Consider the following 26,558-nt stretch of genomic DNA (forward strand, 5'->3'; position numbering starts at 1 on the left):
ACTGGTCTTTATGGAGGATAGGTCTGAGAATATCCTGGAGAGCTGGTTTAGTTATGGCAAATTTCTTCAACATGTGAATGTCATTGAAGTATTTAATTTCTCCATCATAAATGAAACTCAGTTTAGCTGGGTACAGGATCCTGGGTTGAAAGTTATTTTGTTTTAGGAGATTAAAAGTCAATGACCATCCTCTTCTAGCTTGAAAGGTTTCAGCAGAGAGATCTGCAGTTATTCTAATATTCTTCCCCTTGTAGGTAATGGTTTTCTTTCATCTGGCAGCTTTCAGAATTTTGTCCTTCATATTAACTTTAGTGAAATTGATTATGATGTGTCTGAGAGATGTCTTATTTGGGTTGAGTCGTTCTGGAGTTCTGAAACTGTCTGCTATCGAATTTCAGAATCTCTTGGCATGTCTGGAAAGTTCTCCTTCATAATCTCATGGAAAAGAGACTCTGCCTTGTGAAGCCACTTGGTCGCTTTTGGGGATCCCTATGAGACGAATATTGGTTTTCTTCAAATTATCCTACAGCTCTCTGAGAGAGTGATCTGTTTTTGCCCTCCATTTCTCTTCCTCTTTGAGAGTTTGGGAGTGTTCGAAAGCTTTGTCTTCAATGTCAGAAATCCTTTCTTCTGCTTGCTCCATCTGTTACTGAGTGATTCTACTGTGTTTCTCAGATCTTTGAGGGCTGCAACTTCTTGTCTCAATGTGTAAAAATCTTTGGTCATTTGGTCTTTGAATTCGTTGAATTCTTGAGATATCTTTTGGGTTACTGCTTGGAATTCTAATTTGCTATCCAGATTCTGAATTCAATTTCTAACATCTCAGCTATTTGTTTGTGCATGGGATCTTGTGCTGTGTCAGCCCCATTGATCCTTTGGGGAGTTGATCTACTCTGATTATTCATATTGCCAGAGTTTTTCTGTTGATTTCGCCTCATGATTGTTTTTCACCATTGCCTTTGGCCATCCTCAGAATTGGGGAGGTGTCTCTCCAAGATTAGAACCCAGTGGGATCACTCTATTGTTGCTGGATCTTTGTAGGGAGTGACCTCGGTTCCTCTAGGGCTGACCCAGCTAGGAAGTTCTGGTTGTGGAAGCAGCTCCAGTGTGTGACACACCCGGACCCAGCAACAGGGTGGGAGGTGGTGCACATGGTTTTGGGAGTGCCTGGAGCTCAGTGACTTTGGCACAGAGTGCCCAAGGCTCCAGCAGTCTCTGGTCAGGAGAAGGGCTCTGTGCAGAGGCACGGAGGGCTCCAGAGGGCACACGGCTACCAGTATCCCTGGCCAGACGAGTGGGCAGGGAGGATATAGGAGGGAGGATGTGGGGTTGCCCGGCTCCCACAGTTTTGGTCGGGGCATGTGGAAGCCTGGCAGGCATTGGTCACGGGTCGGGGGTCATGGCGCAGCTCTTATGAAGGTCCGTGCGGTGCCAAGCCCAGGAGTTTGAGGTTGCTATGAGCTGTGATGCCACAGCATTCTACCCAGGGCAAAAGCCCGAGGCTCCAGTGTGCCAAAATCAGTCTCACTCTGCCCCTAAGGGTTAAGGCTGTAAGGCAGCTCAGTCCCCACCTTTAGGCTGCTCAGTCACTATGTTACTAGCTCCCGCCCAATCCTTGCTCTGGGACCCTGAGGCGGAGCTTGCCGGGGCAGTCCTCTCACAATGGCTCCCTGCGGCCCAGCTCAGTGGCTCAGTCTGGGGTCCTAGACAATGCCCAAAGTTCTCCACACTCCTGCTCAAGCTCTCCCCAAGGCAGTTCAACTTGAGTGCCAAGTTCAAAAACACCGAAACAGTTCACAGGTAAGGACTTTCCGGTTTGCAGTCTCACTGCTGCTTGTACTTACGGTTGCCAGCAGGATTAGGTTGATCGAACACATGCAACCACTTGCCAGTTTTCCAATGTTTTTGTCCTCCTCTTGGGATGACAAAGGGATGATTATAGGCAGATCCCACCAGCCAGAGATGCCTGGAGTCTTATCTCCTCAGACTCACCGTACTCAGTTGCAGGGAAGCTGTTACTCGGCCGCCATCTTGCTCCACCGCCCCATATCACTTTTAACCAATGCCTACCACAGTGCTGTGACAAAATTCATGAAATGAATTTCCCTGCTTTCTCTGTTTGTTGAAGTCTTAGGAAAAGCCAGAAGGCACAGCTTGCTCAGTTTATTACACCCTACTGTGGTAGAACTGGCCCGGGCTCCCCAGCCCCAGTCCTGACCAGGATTCGGCAGGCTATGGGGCACTTGAACTATCCATCATGTATTTTTTTATATTACACAATTAAAATTAGAAATATAAAATCAAAAGTATATTAGTTTAGAAATTTAATACCAAGTTTATGTGAAACTTTCAAATAACAGTTTTTCAATTTTGGGGGGTTTTTTTTGAGACAGACTCTCACTCTGTTGTCACCTCCCTCCCCCCCAGTAGAGTGCCATGGCATCATAGCTCACAACAATCTCAAACTCCTTGGCTTAAGTGACTTGCCTCAGTCTCCTAAGTAGCTGGGACTATAGGCACCCACCACAAAACCTGGCTATTTATAGAGACGAGGTCTCACTCTGGCTCAGGCTGATCTCGAACCTGTGAGCTCAGGCAATCCACCCGCCTTGGCCTCCCAGAGTGCTATGATTACAGGCATGAGCAACTGCATCTGGCCAATTTCTTCAAATTCTTGAATGTCACCATTCACAAGAAACTTTGCACAAGTAGGTGATTGCCTTTTTATTGATTTTTTAAATGCCTATTCAGAATTTTTCAATAGTATAAATTATCTTTGTAGGATCTATAGCTGTTCTTTTTCTTTCATTAATGAAATATAATGCTGAAGGTGGTCATGGTGGCTCATGCCTGTAATCCTAGCACTCCAGGAGAATGAGATGGGTGGATTGCTTGAGCTCAGGAGGTCTAGACCAGCCTGAGCAAGAGTGAGATGCAAGAGTGAGACACCATAAGTACCAAAAAAAAAAAAAAAAAAAAAAATCAGCTGAGTGTTGTGGTGGGGCCCGGCTACATTGGAGGCTGAGAGAAGAGGATCACTTGAGCCCAGGAGTTTGGAGTTGTTGTGAAGTAGGATGCCATGGCACCCTACCCAGGGTGACAGTGAGATTCTGTCTCAAAAAAATATAAATAAAAATTGGCTCGGTGCCTGTAGCACAGTGGTTATGGTGCCAGCCATATCCACCGAAGTTGGCAGGTTTGAACCCAGCTCAGGCCAGGTAAAACAACAATGACAACTGCAACAAAAAATAGCCAAGTTTTGTGGCAGGTGCCTATAGTCCCAGCTACTTGGGAGGCTGAGGCAAGAGGATCGCTTAAACTCAAGAGTTTGAGGTTGCTGTGACCTGTGATGCCACGGCACTTTACCAAGGGTGACATAGTAGGACTCTGTCTCAAAAAAGAAAAAAAAGAAAAAAATATATATATAAATAAAATAAATAAAATTCTGGCATTTCTTGTAATAATTCTGATTACTTTTCAAACCCTCAGAACTTTTTACATATGGCACATTTCATGGGAACAGAGGAGCTGGCTCACCTTGGAGACTGGGTGCTGGGCTGGCAGCTGGGCCCAGGACCCAGGCTGTGTGTATAGACGTCCTTGATCCAGTGTAGATGCTGATTCTTGAAGGCTATAAGAGGTCTGGTGAGGCTGCTTACTAGTGGGAAGTAGACAGGCCTACAGATGTCAGTGGCCCTGGGCTGGCTCAGCTGCCCCAAGGGCTGAGAGTGATCAATAATTCAACTGACTACATCAATTTCCTGCACTTACTAGCAGAGTAAGTGAGCCTCTTCCTGTCTCACTTTGCCCACGTGTTTAAATAAAATAAAGATATTTAGAGGCTCTGGAGTAGATCCCTAAATCACATGCTTAGAGACAGCCAGAACAAGACATTCTAAATTCTGGTTGTCTTACTCTCTCAACGTGGACAGTAAGCAGGTTATTCAGTCTTCTGAAGCCTTAGCTTCCTGGCCCATAGGTGGTGATGGTGCTGGCACCCATGGTATAATGACATACAGATTAGATAGGACAGTTCACATAAAGTTCTGGGTATTTTTTCTTAGACAGATTCTCACTCTATTGCTCCAGGCTACAGTGTCATGGAGTCAGCCTAGTTCACAGCAACCTCAAAGTCCTAGGGCTCAAAAGATCCTTCTGCCTCAGTCTCCTGCGTAGCTGGGACTACAGGTGCCTGCCATGATGCCCAGCTAATTTTTCTATTTTTAGTAGAGTTAGGGTCTCGCTCTTGCTTAGGCTGGTTTTGAACTCCTGAGCTCAAGTGATCCTCCCCCTTCAGCCTCTCAGAGTATTAGGATTACAGGTGTGAGCCACAGCACCTGGCCCACACAAAGTTCTTAAAGCATAACATGTGCACAACTAAACAACAGCTATTATGAAGTGGCAAAGTCACACCTCAACGGAGAAATGTTTCCTCTGCCACATTCTCTGCTACAGTTTAAATATTCCTGGTCTGGCTTGGCACCTGTAGCTCAGTGGTTAGGGCGCCGGCCACATACACTGGGGCTGGTGGGTTCAAATCCAGCCTGGGCTTGCTAAACAATGACTACTGCAACAAAAAATAGCCGGGCGTTGCAGCAGGTGCCTGTAGTCCCAGCTACTTGGGAGGCTAAGGCAAGAGAATCACTTAAGCCCCAGAGTTTGAGGTTGCTGTGAGCTATGATGCTACAACACTCTACTGAGGGTGACGTAGTGAGACTCCATCACAAAGAAAAAAAAATTCCTGGTCACTGTGTTTTTTCAGTCCCTTAATATTTTTTGTTGCCCATCTATGGACTCCTGGAGTGCTCTTCCCCCATCCCTAAAAAACAATGCCAAGAACGGTCACAGTAACTACACTGAAGACAGGTCATTAAGGTACTGACACTTCCAGTGACCACTGTCTTTCCAACTCTCAAGTTCAACACAGCCTTCTTCATTCATATTTTATTAGGACGTCTTAGCAGAAAATTAATCAGTTTTTCAACTTTAAATATTACATGAATCATTCTTATTAAATACATAAAGACCAGGAGCCCAGTCAAATGTGGCATTTCATTTTACAAATATTTTTACATTTAGCTGTCATGAAAAAGAAAACTTTACAAAACATCTTTGACTCTGTCTGTACACGTGTTAGTGTCAAAGAATGGCTGAACCTTATGTTTTCAGATCTGCCAGATCAGTGAAATAAGTCATCTTTCATTAAATACAATATCCTTGTCTCTTTCCAAAATATATATATATGTTTTTTCTCTTTAAATAAATATATATTATATATTCTTAATGATGACTTCTTTAACAACATTCATCTGGTGCTGTGGGGCCATGGAGTTTACTTGGTAAGGAAAACAAATACCAAAAACATCAGGCAAACTGGCTTCTCCTAAAGTAGAAGAACTAACTTCTTTCTGGAATGTCTACTCCCCAACTCTCCTCACATCAGGACTTCTGAGCCTTCTGAGGAGTCGTCGGCAAACAAAAGTTCATCTGGCGATGGGCTTTGCAAGGGCAGGGTGCTTGAAAGGGACCAGGAGACCCCATTCCTTGAGAGTTTGTCCTCTGGTGAAATACCATTCTTTTCGCCTGTGAGAGTAGCAGAGGTGGCAGAAGCCAGGTCTAGCCATTCCTCGCTGCCCCCATCCAGGATGTACCTTTCTTCGTGAGGTCTGTTCTCATGAATTTCTGCTGTGACCACACTGATGGCAGTGTTGGGAGTGCAGGAGGCGATTATGGAGTCAGGGTCAATGTTCATGTCCAGGGGACCAAGCACAGAGCCCTCAGCCAGGGCCTCATAGTTCTCCGGCAACTGCGTGTTGACGTAAATGATATCTGCTTTGTCCTGAACATCAGGCAAACTTTCTAGAAGCTTCTCCAGCTGCAGCCTTAACACTGAAAAGGTAGGTCGATCTAAGGGATCAGCTCTCCAGCAAGAGTACATTATTTCATACCTAAAAGTGGGAAAAAAAGCAAATTATCTCCTGGCGCTCCTCACAGATCCCTTAGTGCAATCTACCTCTGTTGGTCTGATCGTTAATTTTTATCACTTTTTAATTAACATTTGTTCTACATTCTATGAAAATTATTGAGATTTCTTTTGGGGTGGCTTAATCTTTTTCTTTTTTTTGCAGTTTATTTTTTTTTGGCCGGGGCCAAGTTTGAACCCGCCACCTCCGGCATATGGGGCCAGCGCCCTACACCTTGAGCCACAGGTGCTGCCCCTTTTTTTTTGAGACAGAGTCTTACTGTGTTGCCCTCAGTAGAGTGCTGTGATATAACAGCTCACAGCAACCTCAAACTCCTGGGCTTAAGCGATTCTCTTGCCTCAGCCTCCCGAGTAGCTGGACTATAGGTGCCTGCCACAATGCCTGGCTATTTTTTGGTTGTAGTTGTCACTGTTGTTTGGCATGCCCGGGCTCGGTTCAAACCCACCACCTCTGGTATATGTGGCTGGAGCCCTAGCAGCTGAGCTACAGACACCAAGCCAGGGTGGTTTAATCTTTATAAAACTTTTGTAAACATTCCATCAGTATTCGATACAAGAGTGATTCTGTTTCTGGGAATTGGGTACATACATGTATGTGGCCATTAGATCTAACTTTGCCAATAAGAAGTATTTATGGCCTTTTTCTTTATATAGCGGTTGGCAAATTATGGCCCATGGGCCAAATCCAGCCCATTGTCTGCTTTGTAAATTTTTTTTTTTTTTTTTGCATCTTCTGTATCTTGTAATTGCAGAAGTTAAACATTACTTGAAAATTACAATTTTTTTATTTTTTTTTATTTTTGGGGATTCATTGAGGGTACAAGCAGCCAGGTTACACTGATTGCAATTGTTAGGTAAAGTCCCTCTTGCAATCATGTCTTGTCCCCAATAAAGTGTGACACACACCAAGGCCCCACCCCCCTCCCTCCGTCCCTCTTTCTGCTTTTCCTCCCTGCTTTGTAAATTTTATTGGAACAGAGCTAGGCCTGTTTGTTTACCTATTGTCTATGATTGCTTTTGCTACAATGGCAGAGATGAGCAGGTGCTTCAAAGGCTTGCAAAGTCAAAAGTATTTACTACTTGGCACTTCGCAGAAAAATGTTCCCTGAGCTGGGTGGGGTGGCTCATGCCTGTAATCCCAGCACTGGGGAGGCCAAGGTGGGCGGATTGTCTGAGCTCACTGTTCCAGACTAGCCTGACTAGGGCGAGACCCCATCTCTAAAAACATAGCCAGGTGTGTGGTGGGCGCCTGTAGTCCCAGCTACTTGGGAGGCTGAGGTAAGAGAATGGCTTAAGCCCAAGAGTTTGAGGTTGCTGTGAGCTGGAGCACCATGGCACTCTACTGAGGGTGACAAAGTGAGACTCTGTCTTAAAAAAAAGAAAAAAAGAAAAGAAAACGTTCTCTGACCTCTGTCCCATGCCCACAAGTTGGCTGGTTATCAGGAGAGCGGAGTTGGACAGGACAATGGGGCTAGTAGGGCTAAGGAGGACAGGAGCAGGGGTGGGGGCAGGAGTCAGTGTGTCATAGGCGTCACTCTGTCCGGTCTTCTCAACAGCCCTGTCACTGACACTTTGTAATGTCATGATGAGTGTGGGCTCAGGGACGTTCCAGAAGGTGCCATAGTCATGGGGGCAGCAGGGAAATCAGATTCAGACTGGACAATTCTACATCCAAGTGTGCCTCATGACTCATCTATGGCCTTCTACACGGGACGGTTCTCTATTCTCCATTCCCAGTGTCCAGGGTAAGTATGAATCGTGATGAGTGACATTTAAAGGAGCACAATAAAACAGAGAGAACACTTCAAGAATCGCTAGGCTGAGATGAAATCACTTTGTTTTTAAATTTTCTACTTATTTATTTATTATTTATTTTTTGAGACAGACTCTTACTTTGTTACCCTCCATAGAGTGCTGTGGCAGCATAGCTCACAGCAACCTCAAAGTCTTGGGCTTAAGCGATTCTCTTGCCTTAGCCTCTCAAGTAGCCAGGGCTACAGGCTCTTGCCACAGTGCCCAGCTATTTTTTTCCTGCATTTGTCATTGTTGTTTAGCTGGCCTGGGCTGGGTTTGAACCTGCCAGCCTGGGTGTATGTGGCTGGTGCCTTACCCACTGACCTATGGGTGCCGCCCAATGTTATAATTTTAAAAAGGTTCTTTGGTTGTCCCCTAGAGGATGTATGAGGAACCTGGGATGCTCAGTGGGCATTGGGGGGATATCCCACAGATAATGATTGGGGCATCACAGAGAGTAACCTCCTGGGCAGTGAAGACAGAGGCCTACAGCCTGGTCATGCAAAGGTGGGGCTGATGCTGTGAGGAGAGGTGGCCCTTGGAGGTGTGGGATCGAAAGGCTCTCTGTGACTCCCATTGTCATATTTCAGAGTTGACTTTTCAAACACTGAGAGGCAACTAAACACAAGAGTCAACTCAGCTCAGCTATGTTTAGACAGAAGAAGTTTGGAAGGATTCATTTCATTTTTATTTTTATTTATTTATTTTTTTGATTCATTTCATTTTTATTTATTTTATTTTATTTTTTTTTGCAATAAATACCAGCTATAATTACGATTTACTGTGAAAAACAGATATTAGGATAGACTTAATTCCAAATCATAGAATAGGAAATTTTTTATACAAACACTTCAGTCGGGATTTGGCTACAATAAACTGATAGTAAATCACTTGAGGATGTTTGCTATATTTTGTCAAACTAGGAAAATTTAATATTTATCAAGATGAAATTACTATGAGTGCTGCTCTGGTCATTTAACTTTTTTTTTTTTTTTTTTTTTATTGTTGGGGATTCATTGAGGGTACAATAAGCCAGGTTACACTGATTGCATTTGTTAGGTAAAGTCCCTCTTGCAATCATGTCTTGGATTCATTTCATTTTTAAAAGGAAATATCTCAGAAAAGGAAACACAGAGGCCTCTTTGGGGGATGTTGTTATTTGCCAGCATCCAGATTGGAGAGGAAAAAAGTCCGGCTCAGCAGAGCCTCGGGCCAGAGTGGGGATCAAGCTGCCTCTGCTCAGGGAGTGCCCAGAGCCCAAGGGAGGTGGGGTTGGGGTCTGCCCACTCCCGTCTGACTTCCCCAGCCACGTGATGCATGCTGACTCTGCTGCTCTGTCTCCTAAAAAGTCTCCCAGAAAACCGACTCAGCATTCTCTTGTTCAGGCTCTAAAACCACAGTGTGACACAGCTTAGACCTCATTAAGACCCAAGATAATCGCTGCAGGTACGAACTGTTTTTGTATACAGGGAAAGCTAAGGAAAAAACTGCAACGAAATTCTTTCTAACCAATGTTATTTGATAGAAATGGTCCCTCATTTTCAGAAGTAAACACTTTATTAACATGGCCCTTTTTTCAAAACTACCATGAAACCCTAGGACTAATTTAATTAGCATCCCATGAGGTTTTAAAAGGATTTACAATGTTTGTTTGTGTTCTTAAAGCTAGCTAGTCCCCACCACCATCAGTAGGCAAGGCGAGGCTCTGATGAGAACAGTCCCCTTCTGTTTAGCTTTGAAGGGACTTGGGAGGCCTCAGGGCAAATGGATCCAGGCTCTCTCTCGGGTTCAGGGCTTGCGTACATGTGGATGCATGCGTACCTGTGCGTGCATGTGTGTTCACCTGTGCATGAGTGTGGCCTGTGTGTGTGTGTACATGTGGGGGGGGGCAGCATATGGTAACCTACACTGGCACCCAGGCATGGCACTTCATGACACAGCCAGCACAGGCCCCTGACCCTGAAATGGTCTCTCTAAATAAGCAAGAAGGCCCCTCTGCAGGCCCATGGAGATATACCCTCATTATACAGAATGGTGAATGGTGAGAGGAGACACACCACAAGGAGGGTTCAAATCACCAAGCTACAGGCAGCAACACAAGAAATTGTTTTCAAAAGGTCAGCAAAGGCTAGGTGCAGTGGTTCACATCATTCTAACACTCTGGGAGGCCAAGTGGGTGGATTGCCTGAGCTCAGGAGTTTGGGACCAGCCTGAGCAAGATCGAGACCCTGTCTCTACTAAAAATGGAAAAAGTAGCCAGGCATTATGGCAGGCACCTGTAGCACCTAACCTGACTTGAGAGGTTGAGACAAGAGGATCACTAGAGCCAGGAGTTTGAGGTTGCTGTGAGCTATGACGCCACAGCACTCAATACAGAGTGACTGAGAAAGAGACTCTGTCTCAAAAAAAAAAAAAGGTCAGCAAGAGGCCTGGGAGAGATATCAATTCATTCTTTTTCTTTTTCTTTTGGTTGCAGTTGTCGTTTTTTAGCAGGTCCTGGCTGGGTTCAAACCTGCCAGCACCTTAACCACCGAACTACGGGAGCTGAGCCGAGATATCAATTCATTCTGATGGCATTAATAATTGGCATCATTATGTGAACACTTACTTCCTGTGCCTCTTACGGTCCAGCATTCTAGGTACTTTCTTATTTAACCCTCACAAAATCTCCCTGACGGATATATGATAATGCTTTTTGGGGGGCTGATAATCTGAAGCACAGAGAGTTAAATCAACCACAAGGGCCACAACACACACGGAGGATAGTTAGGAGGCAGAGCTTGGCCTTGAAGACAGAGAGGAGCCTGTCAGGAAGGTGCTGCATGCATTGGAGCTGGGGGTTTTCACACCTTGTTGAGCAAATGTTCTCTCAAAGAGCTTTTTTTTTTTTTTGAGATAGTCTCATTATGTTGCCCTCAGTAGAATGCCATGGCATCTACAAAAGGGTCTTTGAGGTTGCAGCCTTTGATAGCAACCTCAAACACTTGGGCTTAAGCGATTCTCTTGCCTCAGCCTCCCAAGTAGCTGGGACAACAGGTACCAGCCACAACACTCGGCTATTTTTTGTTGCAGTTGTCGTTGTTTAGCTGGTTTGGGCTGGGTTTGAACCTGCCACCCTTGGTGCATGTGGCCGGCACCCTAACCACTGTGCGTACTGAGCCTTTCAGAGAGCATTTTGAAACACATATTTCTGGGTCCACTTTGTACCAAAAGCATCACCACCTTCAGGCACAGGGCTAAGGAACTGCATTGTAAAAATATCCCCCAAGCAATTCTGATGACCAGCCTGATAGCAAAGTCACTGGCCTTAGATTTCCAAATTTCCTGATGAAGGATATCACTATGAGTGATGTGTTTGAAATGCTATATAAAGAGAAAGATGTCATGCCTGCAATCCTAGCACTCCGGGAGGCCGATGGACTGCCTGAGGTCACAGGTTCGAGACCAGTCTGAGCAAGAGCGAGACCTTGTCTCTAAAAATAGCCAGGTATTGTGGCGGCTCCTGTAGCCCTAGCTACTTGGAAATCTGAGGCAAGAGAATTGCTTGTGCCCAAGAGTTTGAGGTTGCTGTGAGCAATGATGCCACGGCACTCTACTGAGGGTGACAAAGTGAGACTCTGTCTCAAAAAAATAAATAAATAGAGAAGGAAACTGGACTGAAAGAGGATGAGGAGTCATACAAATACCTCATATGCTATAAAGCAAACCTGTTTATCTGCAGATATATTTCATAGAGGTACATAAGGATTTTCAGGACACATGCTATCACTTTGACTTGACAGTGACCATCCTTCAAGGCTGAGGCTTGCTTGATGGGCTCACTGGAGATGCAACACACCATCTCCTACACCACTCCAGGGAAGGCTCCTGGTTGGGAGTGTCAGCAGGTGCCACCCTTTGCACATGCCCACTTGGGTTACAGCCTCCCACCCCCAAGGTGCATTTCCCCAGGTGTTTGCAGAGCCAAGTGGCTACCCCCTGCAGAGCCCAGGGACACAGAGCTCACTCACAGCTCATCCAGGCAGTCCTCGGGCTGCTTCAGCCTGTGGCCATGGAGAAGATAGTCATACATCTCATGGTTCTGGACCCCGGGGTAGGGAGTCATTCCCCGCGTGGCAATTTCCCACATGGTCACGCCAAATGCCCACTGAGAACAAGGCAACAACAAATTAGGATGCAAGTCTTTCCACAGAGGCTGAATGGACTTTTTCATTGGGAAAGGTCATTTCCCTAAAGCCCCGATGATCGTACACAAAGCTGGCAATTATGTGTGAGACACACGGCTCTCCCAACACGACACTAATACGGGTTGGAGTGTCACTGTTTTCCAATTTTATGAACGTTGTTCTGGGAAATTTGGCAAAGGCAGAAACAGCCTCGTCACACGTCAGACCTCTGCTTGAAGCTCTGCTCCATCATTACTGTGAGGTGTTTTCTTTTCCTAATTTGGGTCAAGGGTATTAATTACACACAATGCCTTTTGTATAGTATTGTGGTTCCAAAGAGCCACTGGATGAACTCATTCAACTTAATACAACTATGAAATATCTTAGTTGTAGGCAATAAGTCATCCTTTGACAGCAAAGAAAAATGAGAATAAATTAAAAGCCTCTGTAAAGCACAGCTCTTCTGAGTGTTGTGATGCTTCACCAGAATCCACTATTCCACCTGAATTAAAGTATCTAGCAAGAAATAAAAGAGAGGTCTGAGCATGGTCCCAATCCTCAGTTTCTCAAAAAGTAAAATGTCTTTCAATACCAGTTTAAGTCATTTCATTCAGTGTGTCCTCGTCTTTGCAACATGGGGCCCCGAGTCAAAGCTAGGTACCTACCACATCACTTTTACTTGTGTAGACTCGGTCTGCAAGACTCTCGATGGCGATCCATTTCACAGGCATCTTAGCAATGCGGCCTTGGCGGTAGTAATCACCACTGTAAATCTTCTTAGAGAGGCCAAAGTCCGCAACACAGACAGTCATGTCATCTCGCAACCTGCAGAGAGCAAGTTCGTGTCCTCAGCAACCTTCAGAGGCAAACATTAAATCATGGTCTGGGGGCTGGGCACAGTGGTTCACACCTGTCATCCTAGTACTGTGAGGCTGAGGCAAGCAGCCTCGAGTTCAAGACCAGTCTGAACAAGAGCAAGACCCCGTCTCTACTAAAAACAGAAAAACTAACACAGCATCATGGCAGGTGGCTATAGTCCCAGTCACTCGGGAAACTGAGGCAAGAGGATCACTTAAGCCCAGGAGTTTGAGGTTGCTGTGAGCTATGACACCATGGCATTCTACCCAGGGTGACTGAACAAGACTCTGCCTTCCACCAAAAAAAATCACTGGTCTGTATCAGGTGCAGCTGGAAACATTTATGGTAAGTGATCAAAAGAACATAGAGACCCCTTAGCCTGGGAAGGTCCTGCTTTGGGACCAATGGCAGGGCAAGTGAGGGGAAGCCAGAAGAGCTATCGTCTTTCATTGCTCCAATCTGTGTGGGGATCTGGACCAGCTGGGCTCCTGTGCCCAGTGGACAGAGACACCAGGGAGGAACAGAGATGGGGCTCAGCAAGAGTATAAAGAGGAGCAGCTCACAACCAGGCCCTCTGCCGCACTATGGAGCACCTCTGGAGCCTCCTGCCTAAGGTCTAGAAGCAGCAGTTGCCTTGTGGACTAAGTAAAGCTCCTGAGAGTTGGCGGAGGTGCGGAAGAGCTGCTGTAAGAGGGAGGCATGGGATTGCTGGCTAAAATGGCTGGGTGAGTGTTTGAAGGATAAACTGGGAAATTAAAAGCATACAATTGCACTTACAGCTCATTATTAAAACGGCTCCGAGACAAGGAGGAAAGAGAGCAGAGAAGGAAGCAGTGTACAGTGTCTGGGGCAGGGGACTAACTTGGGCCCATTTGCCCTACACTGACTTTCAAAACTGGAAATCTTATGTCCTGGGGATCCCCTCAGTCCAGGGCAAACCAGAAAGCTGGTCACTCTATCTGGTGGGAAAAACATAAAGGAAAGAGAAAGAAGGGTAAGCTCTGTGGTAGACGATTACTTAAATGACAGCAGCAAGAAAATTCAAACCCCCTTTAAGGTTTTAAAAAATGAGGTTTATGAAACGGGGAGGGGATAGAGGGGCAGGGCTGGTTGGGAGGCAGGAGGGTGGAGGCCCCATTGTCACATCTCTGACCTAGAAAAGCAAATGACAACAATGTATTTAAGTATGCTTCTTTCAATAGCAAACTTAAAATCAAGAGAGAGTCATTGTTTTTGAAGATTTGCAGCAGATAATGGCTCCTTGAAGCAGGATGAAGAAATGGGGAGGACGTAAGTCCAAAGTTTTTGTATAATTAAGCCATTGTCTGCTGTGCAAGGCAAGCTTCCACGTATTCAAAGTACAGAACTTCACAAGGAAGCATTATGAAAACTGGGAACAAAGCCTTTATAACTTTCATTACTATCTTCATGAGTAGCTGACTTGCAAATAACTCTGGGTCCAAAGCTAACTGCTGGCAATGGGGAAGGATCAAAGGTCACACCTAGCAATCCAACATGAATGAGGGAATGAAAATTAAAAAGTAATCACAGGAGAAAGCTCTGGAGGTCAACTAGAGTCTTAGAGGCAGAGGCAACGAAAACCCCAAGCAAACACCCAATGATAATCCCATTTTGAGAGGAAGCCACACCAGCCTCTCCCAAACGTGGCTTCTTCCCTATCTCCACAGCTGCAGGCTGCCCCCAACCCTGAGGTCCAGCCCCTTCCAGGATGGCCCAGGGCTCTTACATGCAGTTTCGAGCAGCTAAATCTCGATGAAGAAAATTCCTGTTGCTCAGATACTCCATTCCCAGGGCAATATCCACGATGAACTTCAATAGTGTCTGCAGAGGAATATGCTGGGGGAAGAGGAAACAAGAAGAAAGACTGCCTTTGAAAGAGGAAAACTTGGCGAGCTATTTTCATCTGAGGGAGTAGAAGGAGTTTTTATTAAGGTGTGGTGGTGAAAAAGGGAAACAAAATCGTTCATGTCTATGTCATTAATATCACAAATAAGGTTTTCAAAAAGGAAAGGAAAAATAAAATCATAAAACTCCTTGGCAATAGCCGGGCATTGTGGCGGGCACCTGTAGTCCCAGCTACTCGGGAGGCTGAGGCAAGAGAATCACGTAAGCCCAAGAGCTGGAGGTTGCTGTGAGCCGTGTGACGCCACGGCACTCTACCGAGGGCAGTACAGTGAGACTCTGTCTCTACAAAAAAAAAAAAAAAAACTCCTTGGCAAATACCACATTCTCCTGTCTTTATACAGTAAGTAACATTCTGTTTCCCTGCACAAGTTATGAGGTCAAATGCAATCCCTAGTGTCCTTGCAAGTAGGACAGAGTGCCCATGCTGTGCAGAGGAGGGCAAGGGATGGGCAGTCTGGCTTCTGCAGAGGTGATGGGTGTGTGTGTAGAGGAGGCAAAAAGCCCACAAAGGAAGAGCTATTTCCAACTAGGCATTCACATCTGCTATCATTTTACTTTGAAATGTTTGGAAAGGTACTTTATTTTTCTTGACAGAAATTAGGATAGTCTTTGCCCCTAATCACAGGACCAAACTATCACAGACACATATTTAAGAATTTTCATTTTGTTTTTCTAGGGCCCTCCTGTCAGTTTCAAGTCTAGTGGTTTGTTTTGTTTTTTAAGGGACAGGGTCTTGCTCTACGACCCTGCAGTGGTGTGATCATAGCTCACTCATTGCAGCTTCAAACTCCTGGGCTCAGGAGATCCTCACACCTCAGCTTCCTGAGTAGCTAGGACTACCTACAGTTGCACGCCACCATACCCAGTTAATTTTTTTTTTTTTTGTAGAGACAGAGTCTCACTTTATGGCCCTTGGTAGAGTGCCCTGGCCTCACACAGCTCACAGCAACCTCCAACTCCTGGGCTTAAGCGATTCTCTTGCCTCAGCCTCCCGAGTAGCTGGGACTACAGGCGCCCGCCACAACGCCCGGCTACCCAGTTAATTTTTGAATTTTTTTTTTTTTTTTTGTAGAGACAGAGTCTCACTTTATGGCCCTCGGTAGAGTGCCGTGGCCTCACACAGCTCACAGCAACCTCCAACTCCTGGGCTTAAGCCATTCTCTTGCCTCAGCCTCCCGAGTAGCTGGGACTACAGGCGGCCGCCACAACGCCCGGCTATTTTTTGGTTGCAGTTTGGCCGGGGCCGGGTTTGAACCCGCCACCCTCGGTATATGGGGCCGGCGCCCTACCGACTGAGCCACAGGCGCCGCCCAATTTTTGAATTTTTTTTAATAGCAATGAGGTCTTCTCATATTGCCCATGCTGGTCTTGAACTTCTGGCCTCAAGTGATTCTCCTGCCTTGGCCTCCCAAAGTGTTGCGATTATAGGCATGTGCTACGTGCCTGGCCAAGATTAGTGGCTTTTTTTTTTTTTTTTAGACAGACTTACTTTGTTGCCCTGGGGGTTGAGTCCCATGGCGTCATAGCTTATAGCAACCTCAAAGTTTGGGCTTAAGAAATCTTCTTGTGAGGCTAGGTACAGTGGCTCATTCCTATAATCCTAGCACTCTGTGAGGCCAAGGCAAGTGGGTTGCTTGAGCTCTGGAGTTTGAGACCAGCCTAAGCAAGAGCGAGATCACCATCTCTACTAAAAACAGAAAAACTAGCTGGGCTTTGTGGAGAATGCCTGTAGTCTCAGCTATTTGGGAAGCTGAGGAAAGAGTATCATTTGAGTCCAAGAGTTTGAGGTTGCTGTGAGTTATGATGCCATAGCACTCTACCCAGGGGGCCAGAGTGAGACTGTCTCAACAAACAACAACAACAACAAACCCACCAAAATTAGACTGCTATGATAGAAAACTTGCCTCTGTTAGAATCAGTTATGAGGATTATGAGTGATGAAAGTTCCATGTAGTAACTAAATGTTTTAGCACATAGTTCTAAAGAAAAGAGTTTACCACAAGTTCCTGGCAATAATGAATGGATCCATCCACAAAATACCCTCCCCCCAAAGCACTGGATTTGTCATGGCTTGTTCTCCATGGAATATGAGTTTTCCAAAATGGTACTATCAAAGACACTATATTTTTAGTCACTTATGTTTTCCAACTAAGACACATGTCAATTATATACTGCATATACAAACAAATTAATTATGCTTATGCTTAATTAATGGAGTTATTAAAAAATGCGAAAATAGCAACATATGAAAATGTTATACCTCTGTTTTATACATTTGGGATATTTGGTTTCCTGGAAGCTAATTTCTAGGAAAGGATTTGAGTCCTAAGAAATATCAAATCCTGCTATTATTCATGAAGGTGTAATGAGTATCAGGGGCTATTTATTTGCATTATTCTTTTTTTCCCTAGAATAGTTATGAGATTCTTGGAGACTATGGCTAAAAGTCATTTACTTATTTTAGAGAGAGAGTCTTACTTTATCACCCTTGGTAGAGTGCTGTTGCATCACAGCTCAGAGCAACCTCCCAACTCCTGGGCTTAGGCGATTCTCTTGCCTCAGCCTCCAGAGTAGATGGGACTACAGGTGCCCGCCACAATGCATGGCTATTGTTTCGTTGCAGTTTGGCCAGGGCTAGGCTTGAACCCGCCACCTTCGTCATATGGGGCCGGTGCTTTACCCACTGAGCCACAGGCACCGCCCTAAAAGATATTTAAAAAAAATTGTGTAATAAAATTAATAAGCTTAGCAAGGTTGCCGGCTATAAAATGGATAAATAAAAATCAATTGTATTTTTACACACTATCAATGAATAATCTGAAAATGAAATTAAGAAAGCAATTTTGGGTGATGCCTATGACTCAAGGAGTAGGGTGCTGGCCCCATATACCGGGGGTGGCAGGTTCAAGCCCGGCCCTGGCCAAAAGCCGCAAAAAAAAAAAAAAAGCAATTTCATTTACCCTAGAAGTTGATCTGAATTAAAGCTTGATTTTCCTGTTTTTCTCTGTACTTTGTATCTTTTATCTTTATCTGTGGCTAGTAAGTGTCAAAATAGGAAAATACATTCCTTTTTATAAGATTTGAAAGTTATTTTCCATCATTGAAGATATACTCATATTTTTGCAAACAGAAACTATCCATTTGTTAGTAAAATGCTGCGAAATTGCTTTCCACACTGTTATTTTATTCAAAACAAGATAAGATTAAAGCTAAAATAGTTGTGAAAAGGTAGAATAAAGCAGGAGGAATCACATGATGTGGTTTTAGGACCTACCATAAAGCTACAGTCATAAAGACAAGGCAGTGGGGTGGGGGTGGAGGAGACAAAGGAAGGGCATGCAGCTTAATGGAACAGAACTGAGATCTCAGAAATGTACAGCCAGTTGTTTTTTTTTAACAAAGTTGCAAAAGCAATTCAACATATTAAGGGATAGCCTTTTCACAAATGCTGTTAGTAATCCACATATAGAAAAGCAAACCTTGAACTAAATCTTAACCCTTATACAAAAAGTAACACAATTGGCCTGGCACAATGGTTCCACCTATAATCCAAACACCCTAGGAGGCTGAGGCAGGAGGATCTCTTGAGCTCAGGAGTTGGAGACCAGTGGGAATAGGAATGAGACTCTGTTTCTAAAAATAGAAAAATTAGCTGGGCAGGAAGACTTATAGTCCTGGGTACTGGGGAGGCTGAGCCCAGAGGTTGCAGTGAGCTGTGATGACACCACTGTACTCTACCCGGGGTGACAGAGTGAGATTCTGTCTCAAAAAAACAATCAAGGTGGCGCCTGTGGCTCAATGGAGTAGTGCACCAGCCCCATATGCCAGAGGCGGTGGATTCAAACCCAGCCCCAGCCAAAAACTGCAAAAAAAAAAAAAAAAAAAAAATCAACAAAACCCCCAAATAAAAAATACAACCAAACAAAAGCAAAAAGTCACCACAAATCAATCATATACTTAAATGTAATGTGTAAACCACAACATTTTTAGAAGAACATAGGAGAGAATAATATGTTTTTTTAAATCAGGAATTAGGTAGAATTCTTAGACAAGAGAACAAAAAGCATGACTCATAAAAGAAAAAACAATAAATTGGACTTTCATAAATATTTAAATTTTTTTGCTCATGTTAAGACAATGCAAAAGACCAGCTCCAAACTGAGAAACTGATCTGTGCAAATCTCATAGCCGACAAAGGAATTGTATTTAAAGAGCTCTCAACAATAAGACAATCAACAACTTAATTAAAAAAAAATGAACAAAAAACTTGAACAAACACTCACCAAGAAGATATAAGGATGGTGAAAAAGCACATGACAAGATACTCGACATCATTAATCACTGGGAAGTGTAAATAAAAGCACGACGAGACACCACTACACATCTATCAGAATAGCTACAAACAAAAAACCCAAAAAATCAAACAACTATTGACAATACCAAGTGCTAATAAGAAGGAGGAGCAATTGATTTTCTCACACATGGCCTGTAGGATTGTAAAATGGTGCAGCCACACTGGAAAACTGGGGTGCAGCCAGTGTCCTATGTTAACCACGACTCAGCATCCCAACTCCTGGCCATTTACTCTAGAAAAAATGAAGACCTCACACAAAAAGCGGCACATGAATTTTTATAACAGCTTCATTCATGATGGTCAAAACCTGGAAATGTCCCATAAATCCCTCAATGGATGAAACAGATAAACTTCAGTATATCCATACAATGGAATATTACACAGGGATAAAAAGAAAAAAAAGGAGTGAACTATTGACATTAACAACTTGAGTGATCTCAAAGGAATAATGCTGAGTGAAAGAGGCCAGTCCCCACAGATTATAAATTGTCTGACCCTAGGTATATGACATTCTTGAAAAGACAAAACCATAGTGGTAGAGCACAGAACAGTGGTGACCATGGGTTAGCCATGGGGGTGGAAGGTGTTACTACAAAGGGGTAGCAGAAGGAAATCTTATTGGGTGATACCACTATTCTGTACCCTGACTAGAATTATGGGTATATTAATCTGTATATGTGTTAAAATGCATGGAACTATGTAACAAAAAGGGAAAAAGCTAATTTTACTGTATGATCATTTAAAAAATATTTTTAAAAGAATGTAAATTATCAGAGGGGGGTGGGGAAAGAAAGAGCAGAGAGAGGGAAGGAGGGGAGGGGGTGGGGTCTCGTTGTGTGACACACCTTTTGGGGGCAAGACACAATTGTAAGAGGGACTTTACCTAACAAATGCAATCAGTGTAAACTGGTTTCTTGTACCCTCAATGAATCCCCAACAATAAAAAAAAAAAAAAGAATATATTTAGTTGGGTGTTGCGGCGGGCACCTGTAATCCCAGTTACTTGGGAGGCTGAGGCAAGAGAATCGCCTAAGCCTAAGAGCTGGAGGTTGCTGTGAGCTGTGATGCCACAGCACTCTACTGAGGGCGAAAATCTGAGACTCTGTCTCAAAAAAAAAAAAAAAAAAAAAAAAGAATATAAATTGTCCCTCTATTTCACTTTTACAGAGATGTAAAAAAGACATTCAATATGAGGCTATTTTTTGCATGGGAGTCTAAGTAAGGGGGAAGAGTTAAGCTTTGCAAGACAGATAATCTTTGGCCAACAAATACATGTAGCCCTGTTTATTTTTATTTTATTTTTTCACTACAAAATGCAATCTTGTACAACATGAAATCTCCCCCACCAATTACTGAGAAAATGATAAAACATACCAGAAAATTAAATGTGAGTGGAAGGAGGTTGAGGTGGGTGGATTGCTTGAGCTCAGGAGTTTAAGACCAGCCTGAGCCAGAGCGAGAACTAGTCTCTAAAAATAACTGGGCATTGTGGTGGGGCCCTGTAGTACCAGCTACTTGGGAGGCTGAGGAAATAGGATCACTTGAATCCAAGAGTCTGAGGTTGTTGTGAGCTAAGACGCCATGGCACTCTGCCAAGGGTGACAAAGTAAGGCTGTTGTCTCAAAAAAAAAAAGGTGAGTGGAAGTACCTATGAACCTAAAACAGGCTCCACTGAAGAGATGTGGTGCAGCCACACACAGCACTGTCTGGGGGCTGCCCCACCAGGGAGGGCACATGGGGGATGGAGGAAGCTGAAAGAATGGGGTCTGCAGCCTGGGGTCCAGTTATGTTTCCACCACTGCCCTCTCTGGGCCTCAGTTTCCTCTCTTAAGATTCGATCTGTAATTACTTCCTCAGGTTGTTGTGCTACTAATACAGTCATACTTGCAAAATTCAGGCTGGCCTATGCTAAATTCTTGAGAAGTGCTAGTGCTGTCACTCTCTGGGCAGCTAGTGCTGTCACTCTCTGGGCAGCTGCGTGTGTGGTGATGACAAGTACCTGAGACACACAAGCATGGAGTAAGTGGTAAGAAGACAATGGCTGAAGTTGCTAACCATTGTGCGACGGTGTTGGGCATTGTGGATAATGTATTCTTCTTTTGCAAGGTTTTCATGATGCTATCATATTTCTTTTTGGGGAAACAAAAAGGGAAGGAAAAAACTTAGCCATGTCTATAAATGTTCTCCTTTTTTTTTGCAGTTTTTGGCAGGGGCTGGATTTGAACCCGCCACCTCCAGCATATGGGGCCAGTGCCCTACCCTGTTGAGCCACAGGCGCCACCTTTTTTTTTTGAGACAGAGTTGCACCTAGTCACCTGAGTAGAGTGCCGTGGCATCACAGCTCACAGCAACCTCAAACTCTTGGGCTCAAGAGATTCTCTTGCCTTACCCTCCCAAGTAGCTGGGACTACAGGTGCCACCACAATGCCAGGCTACTTTTAGAGACTGGGTCTCACTCTTGCTCAGGCTGGTCTCAAACTCCTGAGCTCAGGCAATCCCCCCACCTTGGCCTCCCAGAGTGCTGGGATTACAGGCGTGAGCCACGGCACCTAGACATGTTCTTTATTTTTTTATTTTTTTTATTATTATTTTTTTTTTATAGCTGGGACTACAGGTGCCCGCCACAACGCCCGGCTATTTTTTTGTTGCAGTTTGGCCGGGGCTGGGTTTGAACCCGCCACCCTCGGTATATGGGGCCGGCGCCCTGCTCACTGAGCCACAGGCGCCGCCCCCTAGACATGTTCTTTACTTTGGACTAGGCCCTTCTCTTCTTTGGAGGAGACTCAGTGATAATAGCTGTATGATGAGGCTACTGTAATTTCCTGTCTCTGATTAGTACTCGTGCTGGTGAAAGATGTAAGAGCAGCCACATGGAAATGAATGGAAATATGTCTGGGCATGGGGCCATAGGGGGAACTAGTAAAAAGAAAGTGGGCCATTCTCCTGTTCAGGTCACTCAGACCTTCTCTGGGAAGAACAGAACAAGAAAAAAAAAATAACACAAAGCAAAACGCCCCTCCCCTCCCTCATAGGCAGGCATAAACACCGACAGAGTCAGCAGGACATAGGAAAGGAGGCCCCAGGACGTTCTGACCCTCACTGGCTCTCATGTTTTGCCTGCTTCTTTCAACTACCTCCCCACATTTCAAATAAAGGCCTGTTTCTACAGATTTATGGGTCTCTTGGGATGAAGAGATGGTGTTTTTCCAGATTGATTTCCCCCATGAAGTCCCTCAGTCGTCATTCCTGTTATCACAGTTCATTGTAACTCTATCAATCACCTGGACCTGTGGCCATGAAGCTCATTAGTTACCAGAGGTCGTGGCGCTTCAATCTAGGTGTCTGGTTTCTCTGTGCTGTGGGGACTCGGGGCAGGGGTTGCTTCCCTCCTTAGGGGCGCTGCTGAAGGCAGGCATGGTGGCCCACCAATCCCCAACACTTCTGATTCTGAGCTGGGCTCACAAAAAAGAGAAAGATGGATGGGGTGACTTCACCCTCAGCAAACAACTGGAAAATAGCACCAAGCAGCCTCTGTGTGGGAACTGAAACAGACCCAGCACCCAGCGACTGCATATTGAACAAAGCAAAAAGAAGGGTCTTCAAAAATAAGAGGCTACCCAGAAAGCACGGGGCTCAAACACCTTTCAGAACAAATGAGGCACCGTCCTGCTCTGTCGTCACCCAGTGCAAAGATTCCAGATGACCTGGTGGGGTGAGGAAAGGAACATGTCTCTCCAGAACTCCCTCCCTCGAGGCTTGAGACCTTTCAGCTCATCAGGGGAGTCAACATTGAGATCACACCTGATCGCAGGCTTTACTTCCAAACTGCCCAGGTTCCTTGGGTGACTGCAGTGGGGAAGTTCTGGCCACCACTGTGGTGGTGGTCCTCCCCCCAGCCTAGTTACCGCTTGCCCATCCTGCTACTGTACCGCTGATGGGCACTCTGCCTGGCCTCCGTGGCATTTGGGCCCTTATGCCCATAGCATACCCAGCTTTCCCCTTCACTTTAAATAACTGACCACCTGTCTCCTGTTCTTCCTCACCCACCGTGGGGGTTCATGAGGCAGAAATCACAACTGCTATGTTCCTTTCAGTGTCCCTGGAGCTGCACTTATTCACAGGATGAACTAATCAACTTAATAAACTTTCCTCCCTGAGTTTAAGAATTTGTGAATGAGTCCACAGCATGTGTTCTTTTTGGGAAAGTGACCAGGCTGACCCCAGGCCACTGTAAATCCAGGTTCATAGGTATAGGACAGTGTATAGGATGCTACCACATGGGTCACACACAGGGACATTTCCTTCCAGTGGCTTGTCTGCAGAGGCATTGGGAGTGGGTTTTTAGGGTCCCTAAGAACTAATTTAATGGCTTTCCCATCTTCCATGAGCATTGGGGATTATGTGGCCGCGAGGGGTATGAAGTGCAGGACTGACTCCAGAGATGATGAGACTTTGGCCATGAGATTGTACGCCATCTACTACCTCCCACCCACCCACCCCGCCATAAAGCAGAAATAATACTCTCAAGCACGCGTGTTGTGAGGACAGATACACATTTTAACATTTTGTTGAGTGAGCACTGACCAAGGTCAATGTCCTCTCCTTCCCTCTTTCATTTTCATAGTTAGACAGTTTGGTTGTCCTGACTCTGTTGCACAAGCCCTAAGAACAGTTCAGAGACAACACAAGGAGATTATTACCTTTGGTCCTGTGTCCAATCGGGAATAAAGTAAATAGGTGTGCAGGTCCCCATATTTCATGAAGGGTAGTATCACCATGGGCTTTGGGACGCCGTGAGAGCTCATTTCTATACATACACCTGGAATCAAAAACATAGAACCAGTCACAAAGAGCACTTGTTATGTCTAAGCAGGAAAGCCTTGAGGGCCACTGGCCGAATTGAAACCATCTGCTACCAAGTTAACAGTTAAAAAAAAACAAGAGCTTCTAACGCATATATTATGTGAGAGAAAATACAGAACATGCTCAGGGTCCACTATTTTTTTTTTCTATTTCAGATTAGTGCGAATCTTTGCATGAGAATTCTCAAAAATAAATCAGTAACCAATATAGACATCTAGAAACCTAGGAGTTGTTGTTAGACTAAATCTGAGAAATAGAGAACCCATTAAGATTCAAGGGCAAACTGCTTTCATGTCATAATTAGACACTTATTCATGTAAAGAAGTCCACTGAATGTAACAAAATGCTTAAAACTATTAAAATAATTCTGAGGAGCGATGAAGTGGCTTCACAGGGCACAGAATCTCTTCTCCACAAGATTATGAAAGAGAACTTTCCAGACATGCCAACAGATTCTGAAATTCAGATAGCAGACAGTTTCAGAATTCCAGCACGACTCAACCAGAATAAGACATCCCCAGACACATCATAATCAATTTCACTAAAGTTAATATGAAGGACAAAATTCTGAAAGCAGCCGGAAGAAACAAAACCATTACCTACAAGGGGAAGGATATTAGAATAACTGCAGATCTCTCTGCTGAAACCTTTCAAGCTAGAAGAGGATGGTCATCGACTTTTAATCTCCTAAAACAAAATAACTTTCAACCCAGGATCCTGCACCCAGCTAAACGAGTTTCATTTATGATGGAGAAATTAAATACTTCAATGATATTCACAAGTTGAAGAAATTTTCCATAACTAAACCAGCTCTCCAGAATATTCTCAGAACTATCCTCCATAAAGACCAGCATAATCCTCCACCACAAAAGTAAACCCACCCAGAAAATTTTGATCAAATTCCAACTTCCACAGTCACAAAAGGATTAAAAATGTCCACCAGACTCGCAAAAGGCTTATCAATATGCTCAATTAATGTGAATGGTTTAAATTGTCCTCAGAGGCACAGGTTGGCTGACTGGATACAAAAACTCAAGCCAGATATCTGCTGCATACAAGAATCTCATCTTACATTAAAAGACAAATATAGACTCAAGGTGAAGGGATGGTCATCTATACTCCAGGCAAATGGAAAGCAGAAAAAAGCAGGTGTTGCAATCCTATTCACAGATGCAATAGGCTTTAAACCAAACAAAAAAAGGAAGGATAAGGATGGACACTTCATATTTTTAAAGGTAATACTCAATATGATGAGATTTCAATTATTAATATTTATGCATCCAACCAGAATGCACCTCCATTTATAACAGAAACTTTAACCGACATGAGCAACTTGATTTCCTCCAGTTCCATAGCAGTGCTGGATAGATCCTCCAAAAAGAAGTAAAGCAAAGAAATACTAGATTTGAACTTAATCATTCAACATCTGGACTTAACAGACATCTACAGAACATTTCATCCCAACAAAACTGAATACACATTCTTCTCATCAGCCCACGGAACATACTCCAAAATCGACCACATCCTAGGCCACAAATCTAACCTCAGCAAATTAAAAAAAATAGAAATTATTCCTTGCATCTTCTCAGACAATCATGGAATAAAAGTTGAACTCAATAACAACAGGAATCTATATACCCATACGAAAACATGGAAGCTAAATAACCTCATGCTGAAGGACAGATGGGTAATAGACGAGATTAAGAAGGAAATCACCATATTTTTGGAACAAAACAACAATGAAGACATGAATTATCAGAACCTCTGGGACACTGCAAAGCAGTCCTAAGATGGAAATTTATAGCATTGCAAGCCTTCCTCAAGAAAACAAAAAGAGAGGAAATTAATAACGTAATGGGACATCTCAAGCAACTGGAGAAGGAAGAACACTCCAACCCCAAACCCAGCAGAAGAAAAGAAATAACCATAATCAGAGCAGAATTAAAAGAAATTTAAAACAAAAGAATTATACAACAGATCAATAAATCCAAAAGTTGGTTTTTTGAAAAGATCAATAAAATAGATAAACCTTTGGCCAAACTAACCAGGAAAAAAAGAATAAAATCTCCAATTTCATCAATCAGAAATGGTAAAGATGAAATAACAACAGACCCCTCAGAAATTAAAAAAATCCTTAACGAATATTACAAGAAACTTTACTCTCAGAAATATGAAAATCTGAAAGAAATCGACTAATACTTGGAAGTACGCCACCTACCAAGACTTAGCCAGAACGAAGTGGAAATGTTGAACAGGCCTATATCAAGTTCTGAAATAGCATCAACTATACAAAATCTCCCTAAAAAGAAAAGCCCAGGACCAGATGACTTTATGTCAGAATTCTACCAAACCTTTAAAGAAGAACTAGTACCTATGTTACTAAACCTCTTCCAAAATATAGAAAAAGAAGGAATACTACTCAACACATTCTACGAAGCAAACATTATCTTGATCCCTAAACCATGGAAAGACCCAACAAGAAAAGAAAATTTTAGACCAATATCACTAATGAATATTGATGCAAAAATACTCAATAAGATCCTAACAAACAGAATCCAACAACACATCAAAAAAATTACACACCATGACCAAGTGGGATTTATCCCAGGGTCTC

At 43.9% G+C, this 26,558-nt stretch overlaps 1 protein-coding gene across 1 annotated transcript in view; it reads right to left on the bottom strand.

Moving 5' to 3' along the window:
* Nucleotides 1-4,754: 4,754 nt before the first annotated feature.
* MERTK (MER proto-oncogene, tyrosine kinase) overlaps nucleotides 4,755-26,558 on the bottom strand; it is a 129,242-nt gene continuing 107,438 nt past the window's right edge. The window contains exons 15-19 of the mRNA XM_053587095.1: nucleotides 23,782-23,900; nucleotides 14,549-14,658; nucleotides 12,609-12,768; nucleotides 11,788-11,924; nucleotides 4,755-5,948 (exon numbers count right to left, since the gene is read on the bottom strand). Of these exons, the coding sequence (XP_053443070.1) occupies nucleotides 5,435-5,948; nucleotides 11,788-11,924; nucleotides 12,609-12,768; nucleotides 14,549-14,658; nucleotides 23,782-23,900 (1,040 nt within the window). The 3' untranslated portion in view covers nucleotides 4,755-5,434. The remainder of the gene's footprint in view (nucleotides 5,949-11,787; nucleotides 11,925-12,608; nucleotides 12,769-14,548; nucleotides 14,659-23,781; nucleotides 23,901-26,558) is intronic.

Source organism: Nycticebus coucang, chromosome 4 (genome assembly GCF_027406575.1).
Source record: "Nycticebus coucang isolate mNycCou1 chromosome 4, mNycCou1.pri, whole genome shotgun sequence".
NCBI lineage: Eukaryota > Metazoa > Chordata > Mammalia > Primates > Lorisidae > Nycticebus > Nycticebus coucang.